The sequence below is a fragment of the Streptopelia decaocto genome (assembly GCF_964273445.1).
Source record: "Streptopelia decaocto genome assembly, chromosome: 3".
NCBI classification, from domain to species: Eukaryota; Metazoa; Chordata; class Aves; order Columbiformes; family Columbidae; genus Streptopelia; species Streptopelia decaocto.
The window spans coordinates 1,890,624-1,903,968 of NC_138656.1; the positions used below are offsets into that span (position 1 = coordinate 1,890,624).

General features: G+C 43.0%; 1 protein-coding gene across 1 annotated transcript in view; it reads left to right on the plus strand.

Annotated features, from left to right (window-relative positions):
• CCDC85A (coiled-coil domain containing 85A) overlaps positions 1 to 13,345 on the plus strand; it is a 99,745-nt gene that overhangs the window by 24,596 nt on the left and 61,804 nt on the right. Inside the window, exon 2 of the mRNA XM_082049089.1 lies at positions 9,479 to 9,647. Within this exon, the coding sequence (XP_081905215.1) occupies positions 9,510 to 9,647 (138 nt within the window). The 5' untranslated portion in view covers positions 9,479 to 9,509. The remainder of the gene's footprint in view (positions 1 to 9,478; positions 9,648 to 13,345) is intronic.

A 13,345-nucleotide genomic window follows, 5' to 3' on the forward strand; every position in this document is an offset into this window, starting at 1 on the left:
ACCCCAGAATTTTTTGGTTTTGTATGAGTGTAGCAATCAGCTACAAAAAGAGGAAATGGAGGAAAAAAGTAGTCAATACTTGTACAGTATTTCACAAAATCTTGATCACAAAAATACCACCAAATTGCTAAAAGATACACATATTTTCCAATTATTATCTCTACAACCTTGACTTTTCAAGTGCTTTCTGATACACATCCAGAAACTCACGAGACCTGGTTCCACATGGTAGTGCTTCTCATGCTCAATTAATAGACACTGCCCCCCCCCAAAAAAAATAACAACAAAAACCACACACCAAAACAAACCAACAAAAACCCCTGCCTGAAAAGTTTTGATAGAAAATAAAGCACTGCCAAGCGAGGAACATGCGCACATCCTTTGTGTCGATAGTGTTTTGGGTGTCAGCTGTTAGATGATTGTACATTTTAATTAAGGCAGGGCACATTGATGTGTGCAGTTTTATTTGAGCTTGTTGTTCCTTGTAAGCCTAATGAACTTATTCAGCAGGAACGAGCCTGTCAGGTACCTTTGCCAGCCGTCCTTGGCAGAGATCCCTGTGCCGACAGCACGAGGCACTGTCACTCAACAGAGAGAATTGTCCCATTCTGCACAAATCTGGCTACTGTACTTGGTAAAATACTGTACTCGCAGGGGCATATTTTCTTCCTACCTTCCTGCAAGGAAGGCCGTGTGTCAGGGGAGACTGGTGTTTCCTAAATGCATTTCTGGGCGCAAATGCTTTCGGAGAGGCTCAGGTGGCTATAGCACACAGGAATTCTGGCTTTCTTGGTGCTTATTTTATAATATTGGTTTCTGTCAGGCTCATGAGCTGTAGCTGGATGGACTGTGGCCCTTTCAGAAAATGTCGCTAAGTTTTCTTCAGCACAGCTTGAGAGCCATAACCTTGAGTTACTGCCCAGTAACTTCACAGGACACTTTGTTGGGCAGGAAAAGCGAATTACTCAGATTGATTATTTTTTTTTTCTAATTTTTGTATTTGAACAGGCTTTAATGATTTGTGTGCAAGAGAGGGAGACTGTGTGGAAGTTTGTACAGGGGTGGCCCTAATGGTCGGAGCAGCAGTCAGGTATGGGGATTCTTGTCCTTCCTCTGCCTCAGCCGTGGCTCATTGTCACTTGAGACAATTAATTTATCCTTCCCGAGCCCGTGTCCCGCAGGGAATCGCTCTCTGCAGTGTCACCGCGCAGCACCAGCCCCTGTGAGGGGAAACGGCGGCAGGGCCGAGGCGCTTCCCGCCATTTTGCCCATGAGGAGAACCAAAGGGCGGTTGAGAGCGTGAAGAAGCCCCGTTGTTCTGTGGAGATCGAAGAGGAAGGTCTGGGAGGCTGTGGCTGTGTGTTTATGTATATACATGTATATGTTTGTAGGTATATGTACATATTTCAGCTCGCAAAGTGTTGCCTGCTGTTAATTCCCAGTGCCAGGCGGTGTCAGGGCACTGGGCGCCAGCCCGGCCCGCAGGGCCCCGCGGCCGCATAATGTCCATGTAACGGCCGTGTGAGGGCTGTGTAACGGCCGTGTAACGGCCGTGTGAGGGCTGTGTAACGGCCGTGTGAGGGCTGTGTAACTTGTGTGTAACGGCTGTGTGCGGGCTCCACCTGCTGGCCGGCCCCAACCCGCCGCCATCCCTTCAGTGTTGGGTTTAGGACCAGACTTTGCCTGGGATGAGGTGGGAGGTCCAGCAGTGCCCATCCTGAGGAGATTTATTCACTCGAGGGCACCGGCTGGACCCGCTTTAGGTATTTTGCAGTCTGGGTGATCCCACCAATGCCGTGTTACGTGTCACACACATTTGTCCCTTTCTCCATCGGGACGGTGCTTTTCCTGAGCCGGAGGAAAGCTCTGGGTTTGCCCCATCTAGCTTGTGGGCCTGGGCCGGGCAGCCCCTGAGCCGCTGTCCCCGCTGTCCCCAAGGTCTGTGTGCTGGGGACACGGCTCTCGGAGCTGAGCGGCTTCTCTCGGTGTCTGTCTCCCCATGGAGCACACGGGTGACCGGCTCCATGCGAGGCAGGTGGCAAAATCTGAGGAACATAAGTCTGGGTCACAGTTTCTAATCAAAACCAGGCACAAAGAAAATTTATTTAGGCTGTATTTGACTTAAGTAGATAAAAGCCAGAGAGAAATGTAGCTCTCAACTCGTCAATACAATCATAGCTTATTTGCCATTTTATTTCTAAGTTCTGTAATTTCAGTACTAACTCAGAGTCATTGTGAAAATGTCAGTGAATAACTGAGTTTTGTGGGGTTTGTTGGTGGGTAGCAAATCCTCCAAATGCACTGAGCTGCCTGGTGTCACTCCACTCCTCAGCGTTTCTCTGCTCCTCATGCAGTTCCTCTCATGGACAGATGAGGCTGCTGTGCAATTATTTCTTCCCTTTTCGGGGAGCGATGTTGAGGGGACTGTCACCTCTGTGCTCGGTGCTCCCTGAGGACTCTCCCAAGCTGGAGCTCTGTTGTTTCCCAATAAATTGGTAGCCCGCCTACCCGGTTCAGTGGGTGGGATGGCCTTATCTGTCTCATCTTATCCATCTTATCAGTAAGGAGATGAACAGAATCAGCTTTTAGGATCAAAAATCTATCTCCTTGTTCTACACGTAACAAATGATATAGGACAATGATACGTAATGAACAGCACACCTGACATCATCTGCTGGTGAGCAGCATCCCCATGATGAAAATCCATGTCTCCAAGCAGAACTGGTTTGTGCCCTTACAAATCCAAAAGAAAACCAGGTAGTTCCATGCAATGTATTGTCCCGTGAAAGAACATCTAGTTACAGCAGACCATTTTTTCTTTTCTCCCAGGGAACATATTGAACAAACTATATTATTCTCTAGCTAATGGACAAAAACATTCTTTATTATGAAAACTTTGTGCTCTTTCATAAGTGCTAATAATGCTGGGGACGCGTGGGTGAGAGAGCAGGTAGGTAGAAATAATAAACGGAAAAGCAAAGTGGGATAGCTACGAGGCTGTAATTTCTTATGAAGTATTTCTCCCTGTGATACCTCTTCGCTTTAGAATGTTTTTATAAAAGAGAAATACTTTGCATTTCCTGCAGCCTTCAGGTTTTTACTGCAGGAACTGTACTTCTGAAAGGCAGCGGGAAGGGAATGGCTCAGGAAAGCCTTTATTTACCCAGATGCTGTCCAGTACTAACAGCCGTGGAGATTTCCTCATGCCCTGGGCCAGTGCCTGGATCTTGTCTTAGTATCACCTCTTCAGCTCAGAGCATTATTCCTCTCCAGTGCTCATTTATTCTTTGCCAACTCTCCCAAGCCTACCGAGATGGGACAAACTTACTTGCTCTTCTAAAAATGTTTTCCTGTGCTTTAGAAATGGGATGTTTTTCCCTCCCTGTGTTCCGCAGAGGTCACAGAGTGGTAGGAGCAGCAGTGGTTGATGGATTGAGGTGGATTGCTGAGGTGGGCTCCACGGCAGGGTACCATGAACCCTTCCATCTTATTTTTACCTGGAAAATGCTGTCATTAAATCTGATTCCCGCATTGTAGCAACTAAATGTTTCAACATTCAGAGTTCTGTCTCAGTGTGGCACAGTGGCCTTGGATGTTTTTCCTATTTCATCCCCTTTGCCTCACTATTGCTGTTATAAAATCTTCCCCACAGGTAACAGTGAGGGTTTAGGACTGTCCTGCTAGTGGGACTTACCAATGAGAATTTCCATTCAGAGCCCAGAAAACTTTATTAGTGCTGAATAAACACGGTTCTCTCTTCCACAGTGTGTACAGAAAAGCTTTTCTGAAGTGATCAGCTGCATTTTGATTGAAACTTGGCTTTATCATCATTTTCTTTTTCACGGTAAAATGCAATGAGCTTGAAATACTGCTGTGTAGATCTCACCAGCTAGCTTCTCTCTAAATTAAAGAAATATTCCATTTTAAAGAATAATAAAAAAATAATTAGCACAAGAAGGAGTATTTGCAGCCCTATTAGTCAGAAGCAAATGATATGATGAGCAAGACTAAAATGAGTGCTGGCCTTTCCTGCTAGAAGTTTGTGGGTATTTTATTAATTTATATGAAAAAAATCAGATAATTGAATTATTAGTAAGAACTTTATTCAGGAGGGTTTGAGGGATTTGTATTGGTTTTCCCTATCACGCTCTGCTTTCTTTGACACCTTGACCTGTCCAGCGGAGGCATTAGACCTGTCCTTATTTGTGTAATAGGGAAAACATGAGAAGTGTGCCATTGATTTTGTTAATTGGAAACACATAACTAGCACCAAAAAGGACAAATTAGAATGGATACCACCTGCTCAGAGGCTTCTACAACCAGCTAAAGAGTTAAAACATGAGCAGAAAAGTCATTGGAAAGAGGTAACTGTGTCAGGCTGGATAAATGCTTTTGTCTCTCTACACTTACAAGTTCAAATGTAGCAGCCGACAATTATATAGGGACACATGAAAAAAAGAAATTCTTACCACAAACTCTAGCTGGGCAATTTGCCTCAGTCCATAAAGAAAGATGGAGAACAGCAGGGTGAAGAGTCCCAGCCTACACATCTAGCAGGGAAAATGCTGCAATAGGAAGTAATTTTCATTAAAAAGGTGTGCGAAACAGCAGGAGGACGAACCGAAACTCTGCAGATGGAGTGGGCGGTGGTAGGAAGGCGTCAGCAGAGAGACCCTGTGCTGCAAATTCGTGTTGTGGAGGAAAGGCAAATGCATTTACATGTCACCTGAGGGGTTCAGTTTATTGTAGGCTGGGTATGACAACTAGTGTCTATGGGCACTCTGGCTTTGGGGATTTTTGGTTTGGTTTTAGTACCTGAAAAGCCTTGAAAACTATTGGGAAAAATCTAAGAGTGGTGAGTTACGCAGGGACTCAGTCTGATGTCCCTGCAGACCGGTGGCCTGCAAAAAAAAAAAAAAGAGAAGGAACTTTTTCCCTTCTCAAAAAGGTCAGTCTGTTAGCCACAAAAACAACAGATGTTGAAAGGAAGTCATTTTAAACTGCAAGATTTCAATTGGCAGCAGGGGAAGATGAGCTGCCAAAATGTGTCTTTGTGTTTTGCCGTTTCTGAAAAGCCTCAGCTCCTCCTAATGGAAGACTTCCACGTTTGGCCCTTGCTCAGAGATCCTTGCGTTACATTGAAACTGCTGTGGCGCAATAGGAAGGCTCAGCCTAAAAAAAAAAAGGCTATTATATTATTAGGGGTCTGTGGAAATCAACTAAAAAGGCAGAATTTCAAGGAGAATATGACAGCAGATGTGATTTCTCATCGAGTGTATAGGGTGGTTCAGAAACTCTATAATTACTTTGTAATAAGTTGTACAGTATCCTTCTTAATTATTACATGTACGTACAGAGAATTAAGAAGCATTTTGTAAATGTAGTGGTCAGAGAAGGAAAGTAATTGAAATGTTAATTCTAATCATATGCTATGCTCATGCATTGATTTTTAAATTTGTGTTATCCATTAATTAGTTAATGCCTGTAGAGTGCACTGAAGATAGGAAGTGCTATAAATTACTGCATACTATTGTTACTATTGTTATCCACTAGGTTTAATGAGTTCTTGTATATTTTAATTGGCTTATTGAGATGTAAACTTAGCGAATATGATTTCAGACCAAATGCTGTCCTCAGATTCCTAGTGAAGTGAGCAGCTGCAGTGGCCGTGCATACAAATAAGACAACAAGCTTCTTTATGCAGATTAATACGTAAATATTTTTATATTTGTCCCACATGAACAAGTACATCTGATGGCTTCCATCTCCCCTCAAATTTTCCTTTTTTAAGACCAGGCCAGGACACATGCAGCCCGGCCTCGTACTGGCATTTCTGGCTGTGTCACAGTGCCAAGCAGTGATTTATGGCCCTGGAAAACTAGAAACAAGAGATTATAGCACAAAGATGAGAAGATTCCCGATTTCCCTGTGGGGCCAGCACATTTCTGTCACCCTTTGAAGAAGAGGAGGTAGCTTTAAACCGAGAGTATCTGTAACAGTATCTGCTTGTGGTTTTTCTTTTTTCTTTCCATGTCTGTAATAATGATGAAACCTGCTGACCTTGTCCTTCAGTCTTGCCCATGGTTCAGAAGGATGTATGGAAAATAACTGTTTCTGTTCAGCCTTATTTATTTATTTAGAAATAACTGCTTTTGAGGGAAACATCAACATCTGATCCTCTTGCAAGAAAACCTTTGGGAGGTTTTCCTTGCAGTTTAAGCCAAACTGCTTCCCCTGCGCCCCCGCCCCCCGGCTCAGGGACTTTCTGAGTGCGTGGAAGGTTGTCGATGCTCTTGCTCCAGAACTGGCTTGATTGCCAAAGCAGTAATTGGGTAGCTGGCAAATCTTCCCGTGTCTGCTTGCAACAAAGCTCTATGTTCTGCCTTTTCCAGAATGTTTTAGTTTTAGTGTTTATAAGACGCCCCCCAGTTAAAAATTCCACCAAAAAAAAAAGGCATTACAGTGGAGAAAAGGAATACATTTGCTCTTGTTATAAGAGACATTTCTCGAAGTTAAATCAGCTGGGATTTTCTGATACATGGCTGACTTGCAAAATTCACTTAACATCTTTGCATTTTTGGCACTGTAAGGAAGTACTTACCACTTGGATTACTGGAACTGCAAGGGGATTCCAGTTGACAAGAGAAAAAAGGAGATGCTGTGATTTATTTATTTTTTTCTTAACTACTTTTTATGAGCTATTTCCCTCTTCTGCTTTTTATCTGACATTTTCTCTGTGCAAATGTCAGCCTGCTTCTAATCGGAGGTCAGGAGCAAGGCTGATCAGTAAGTAACTGAGCCGGGTACCAATCCAGTACTCCTTGCAAATAATGGGAATTTACCTATCGAAGCGGTGAGTCTGGGGACAAATTCTGAACCATCTCACAGTTGTCTGTTTCCATAGCAATGAGTTCCAGATTGAAAAAAAAATAAAATCGAGGTAGGTTCCCTTTTTAATCACAACTTTCTGTTAGTCAGTTCTGGGATCTTATGTAGTGGCATCTTATCCCCAGTTCTTCAGACTTTGTAGGACTGAACCCAGTTTTCCCTATCTTCAGATATTAGGAAGCTGAAATCTTTTATTTAACCTTTGAATGTTTGCTGTGTCAGCCTAGGAACTCAGATTTCTGGATTAGATCCTCTTTCATTTCACATGGTGCTACATTTGCAAGAATTCCCTGTGCGGTGATCTTGCTTTGTGCACATAGTTTATCTAATGTTACAAACAGAGTGAAAACATTGTTGTGGTGGTTTTCTGTTTTTCTGTTGTTTGTTTTTGGTGGTTTTTTTCGTGTATGGGGAGCTTGTGTGGTTTTGGAGTTTTTTTACCTCTAATATCTCTTTGTTGGAAGCAATTGTTTCAACTGCAGCCTATCAGTTTATGTTCAGAAACGCTTGCCCTTGGCAATTGTCCTAAGTCAGCTGTTACAAAATGTACAGCAGTTTGATTCTCTTTGCGTTCCTGTCCCCGTATGTTCCGAACGTGGCGGTGTGTGTCATCCCTGATTGCTGGGCATTGACTGAGCTTGGCAAGATGTTGCTGGCAGTTCTGGTTTGTGCCGTATTTAGGTTAAATGTTATTTCTCAGAGTCTCCAAATTGCTCCCTCTCTGTTTTACCTCTGTTTCATTCAGGTTAAGATTTCTGCTATGGTCTGGCATGCCTGGGGCTATGCAAGCCATGCACGGGGATTTTCTCTATCAATGAATTTCTGCTCTGCTTAAAAACCCAAACAAGTGAAAAACCTCCGCACTTCAATGCCCACCTATTAGTGCACCAGCAGTCTCTTGAGTCTGTGCATCTCCTCTTGAATTTATTAAAAAAATAATAGCTAAAAGGAGTACGCTTAGATCAGAATTCCTGATTTGGGTATTCGTTTTCTTTGTACTGTTACTGTTCATAAGCAATTAGAACAAAACCTCCAATAATGTGCATATCATTGCAGCAGTGTGTTGTGCAGAACATAATGATACAGCATGTAATGTTAAGCCAGCACTAGATAGAATAGTTCACTTACCTAATATATTGAACACAGCTTAATTAAATATTTAATGGATTTGTCCTGCTGAGAGGAATCAGCAGAATAACTAAAGAGTGTGTTCATGGAGGTGAAAGTTGCAGAGGAAGGTGATCTGTGGGGATCAGTGTTCAGTCAATAACCTCGTCAGCTGCCTTTCCAATTAGTGTAAACCTTTCTTCCAAGTGTGGTATCACGTGCATTAATATGTATATTCATATTTCAGCAGCCCCAAACCAGTAAAGTATTTCACAGAATCCCAGAATGTCAGGGGTTGGAAGGGCCCTGGAAAGCTCATCCAGTGCAATCCCCCCCGGAGCAGGAACACCCAGCTGAGGTTCCACAGGAAGGTGTCCAGGCGGGTTTGGGTGTCTCCAGGGAAGGAGACAGCCTTACTTTGAGGACTGTCATACTTCTGTCATCTTCCCTGTTGCAGCTTCATGTGTCCATAGTGGTTCTAAGGTTCTCATAAAGATCATCTGCCCAGGCATTTTGAAGTAGCCGGTTTGGTTTTGCTATCATGGACTTCATAATCTTTTCTGGTTACGTTACTGGATTTATAAATGTTTGACACAATTCTCACTAATACACTCCTTAGAGTTCTTCTTTGTCTCTTAATGTTCATTTTTCCTCTTTTCTCTTTGCAAACTTATAATCTTTCTGTTTAACCTTTGCTACTTTTTTTTTCACTAGGCGTGAAGTATTTCTTGTTTTTTCTCATAAAAAATAATCTGTGAATAACAATTTAAAAAAAATGGCAAAAGATATCTGTTCTCTCGTGTTGCTTTCACTGGACAAAATGAGAACCAAGCAATGTTTTGAATAAGCCCAAAGAGCTCCCAATTCTAGCTGCTTTGTCCATATTATTAGCATGTTGCACCAGATCACTGTGGGGAATTACCAGTGAACTGGAGACTGAGGGTTTGGTAGATGTGTGATATATACTCTAAAAAAAAACTGCAATAGTTTTTATATTGTTGTAGCAACACAGGGAGTGCATTCAATAGGAAGTATCACTCTCTGTGAGATAAACTCTGAATGTTTCACTTCACAGGAGCCCGAACATTGAAGGTTGTGTTGTTGGTGGCTTTTTTTTTTTATTATGATGAAAAAGGAATGGGGGGTGGAGGGGAAAGTCCAGCTCTAAAAAGTATGGAGAAGGAAGCAGGAATTATCAGAGCTGCAGCTGGTACAAAGGAAATGAATGTTATCCCAGCCACATGTGCTAGAGAGGCTGTGTTACTCCTGCTGCTTTTTATTAGATAAAAGTTGAAGGGGTTTTGTCTTTGAATTCTGTCGTGCAGAAAGAGCCATACAGAAGAAAGCACCCCTCAGGGAAGAAAGGGTTTGGGGCTGGCAATGCAACATTGCAGGTTAACTCTGTATTTTTAGCCTAGTCTAGTATTTAAAGTGAGTCCAGGGAAATATTCAAAAGACTTTCATTTTGCTTCTCCGTAAACAGGTAATCCCAGTAAAGACACAAACACCTCAGAATGGGAAGTCAGGATAAGTTGGAAGTCCCTGGAATTGTTTCCACTGAGCTCCACTGTGGAATCTGTCACTGTGAAGCAGCAAGGTATACGGAGAAATCAGCTTTAGCAACAGACTGGTGGTGTCTCTCTGGCAAAGGGGTAAGTGACGGATAAATAACCAATGATTTCACAAAAAGCACACCTTATTGTAGAGAACAGCTGAATTTCAGGGAGATCTGTTGAAACTGCAGAGCCTGTTTAGAAAATACTGTCCTACCAAGGAAGGCGGTGGGTATAAAAAGCCTTCACGTAGCCATGCAGCAGACAGAATGCGTGGGTGGCTGATTTAAATATTTTGGGATAAATGAAAATTTTTCTGGATGTTACAAATAATTGGAGATCTGTCCCATATAATCTTGTTGTAGATTAGTTTTCTCTGAGTGTACATAGCTTTATAAAAATATAATTAATAATTGTTTTTTTATAAAAAGGTTTTGTTAACAAGTAGCAACAATGCCACTAAAGAGACATTGAAAAGGAAGCTTTTTGCTTGAAAATGCAGTGTTTTGTGTTTGAGATTCAGGGAAATGATGACAGAGTGTGGAGGCTTACCTCTTCACTTCGTTAGATAGCTGGTGTGGATCATGGTTCTTGGGACTTTGGCTTGTTTAGTATGAAGGCTTATGTGACTGGACATGAAGTCCATGAGTGTTGTTATTTGTACAGTTATCAAGGAACTCACTACTCCAGTCAATTTGTGCCAATGTCATTCATGATACCAGAGCTCAGACTTGAAAAAAAGACATAGAAAGGAAGAGGCAAGGGGGCGAAAAAGCTCACGTGAAATATTCAGTGTCCATCAGGGCAAGGAATTTGTGCATGTTCCTCCTTCCACACAGTGGTTCCCGTCTTCCTGGCATGGTATTGCTGAATTGCCAAAACTTCTTTCTTTTTTTTTTTTTTCCCCCTTAATCTCATTCCAAGTCTTGTGGTTCCTAAGGATATTGTAAATGCTTCAAGTTGTGCTTTACTACATTTACGTTGGGGTGCTACTGTGGGACAGAAGATCTCAATCTTCATCCCTATAGATGCAGTGCCAGTATTTGCCACTTTTGCAAGGCTGTGGGAAGCAAAGGATGGAGGGCATGCACATCTTCTTGCTTCCCGCCACATGGTCATTTACTTCCCTTTCATCAGCAATAGTTTAAAGAAGCATCGGGCCCCTTATTAACTCACTAATCAAAGATGAACATGAAACAAAGCCCGGTGTTACCCAAACCATGAACAGGAGTACAATTAAAACAAACCCACAGATGCTCTGGTTATGCTTCTGTGTTGGATTGCAGCCAGAACAAACTGTTAGCTGTGCAGAAAAGTTGCCAAGCTCTTCACGATAAAATCAACCCCATAAAAATGTTATAATTAACGATTTCATTCTAACATCTTTGGATGCCTTTAAGTTATTGTTTCAGGTATATTTTCTGCTGAGTTGGGAAGGTGCCCATTTCTGTATTTTGTTTCTAAGGATCAGACATCTAACCGCTTGTTTAACTTTGAGCAGTTACAAAGCATATTCGTTTACATGTACCTCACTGACATTACCAAACGGTTTAGGAGTATTGGCCAAGAACTGTGAAAGCAATTTCCGAGTCAGTTTGAGTGGCAGGACCTTTCCTGGCGCCTCCCGTGAGTGATCCATGACCTGGGGATCCCAGGGCTGTCCTGGAGGAGGCTCAGAGCACTGCAATCCTCCACTGGAAAACCAGGCGTTCTTTTGAAGTGGTCCAGCTGAGGCTGATCCAGCTCAGCATGCTGCTGCAGGATAGCTGGGTCACGAGAAATGGGGAGGTGGCAGTAGGAGGAAGTTCATGGCGAACTTTGCTTCATGAGAAATTCTTCATTTTGAAAAAAAGGAGATAAACTTTTTAAACAATTTCAAGGAGAAAAGAAGTTTTGAATACCAAGATGTCTGTAATGAAGGATTTTGTTTCTGGCCAGCTTTAGCTAGATAACATTATAAATGATATACCTTGTGTGATGGAAGTGGGTATGCAATGAAGAAGAAAATGTTATGGACTGCCTAGTATCAGTCTATGAATTTTTGTATATACTAACGCTCAACGAGCACTGTAGGAAACTCTGTTAGGAAACGTTCTTCTGTCTTGTCTTGTACAATATTCTTATTTGAATGCATTAATCAAACTTACCCTGGTGTAGTGAATAAAGGAGGGGCAGCCAGGGTCTGTGGTTGTCAGGTTGGAAAATGAAGCCCCTACAATGGTGACAGGGCTTGAGGAGCAGCGGATGGATCCTGTGGCCAGGGAGCGCTTGCACAGCCGGTGTTGACAGCAGGGACCTGGGACCACAGGACCCTCTTTGAGTGTCAAGGACTGTCAGGAAGAGATGGGATCCACCTGACCAAGTCAGACAAAAGCATCTTTGCCCAAATCCTGGCAAACCTGGTGAGGAGAACTTTAGCCTGGGAATGACCAGGAGAGAGCTGATGACAACCAGGCAAGTGAGGAAAGAGTGGCCCAGATTGGTAAGGCACTGCCAGGGATAAGTAGCGGCTCTTGAGGAAGGACAGGACAGGGAGGTGCAGAAGGGCACTCGTCTTTTTTGGTCACCGTGGGAAGGTGTGGAGCTCTGCCTCGGGACGGGCCATGAGCCAGCAGAGCTCCTGGGCTGGGGTCAGAGCGCAGCCCGTGTGCGTGGTGCTGTGGTGGGTGTCAGCGGCAGACACGTGGATGATGGGTAGCACATCTAGAAGCGACTATAACTAAAATTACTTGAACTTTTCATTTTTAAAGCTCTTTCCACTTCCAATTTGGGCATGACATTTTTCAAGTCTGAACTCTTCTCAAAAGTATTTTTGGAAAGTCTGAACAAAAACAGTGTAGCCATCTCTGTGTAAAGTGACTGCTGTGAAAGTATTCATTTGCTGTGACACATTTTTGGCAGACAGCTATTGAACAGCTTTAGGGCCTCATTGAAAATGTCCAAAAGTGTTTTTTAAATCATTGTATAATTATTATTGGTTATAATAATGCTTAGAGACTCCACCCAGCAATCGGAGATTTAAAGCACTGGATAGTCCGTAACACAAGCGGCACTGAAAAGCCAGTGCCAGCCCTCAAGGGCTTGCAGGAGGGTTTGCAGTTGTAGATCTGCATGTCCAGGCGTGTGCAGGACACACGGGCTGGCAAACCGTGCTCAGCTGTGGAGGTTTAACTGCGTGCGGGTGCTTATTGCTGCTGGCGTGTGGCACACGGTGTGAAAAAGTCTTGTGTCAGGGCAGTTGTTGCCATCACCGCTGATAACAACCTGGGCATAGGGAATTACTCGGTTTTCCAACAATGAGCTGGACTCTCTGAAAGTAAAGTTTTAGAATTGCCAGGAGATGGGAATAATTATGTCGCACCTCCCACTCGCGTTTTGATCTTGTTACACAAGCCTGAGTGAATGTGGAATTAGATCCTCTCCTTACAGAAACGTTCCAGATTAGTTTCGCTTGATACATTTTTTGGTTCCATTATTAGAGCTACATTTGTCCCAAACTTTTGAAGTTTTACTTTATTAAACTATTTCTAGTGGCCATACTTTATGGATTCTCTTTTCACGTTTGTGTCTATACAATAAGGCTGTGAAGACACAAACGTGGAGGAGTTTCATATTGGTGGAGAATGTGGCGTCCCCTGAAGCTGCTCGTCTCGGATCCGTGCTTTCTGTGGCACCCCGTGATCAAAAGCTGTGAAATGCCATTCATGTTGAACCGAGGCAAGTGGACGTGCTTTCCTGAAGCTTTTCTATTCAAACTTTTCAGTAGTTTTTCAGTCAACTGTTTATTTCATGGAAAG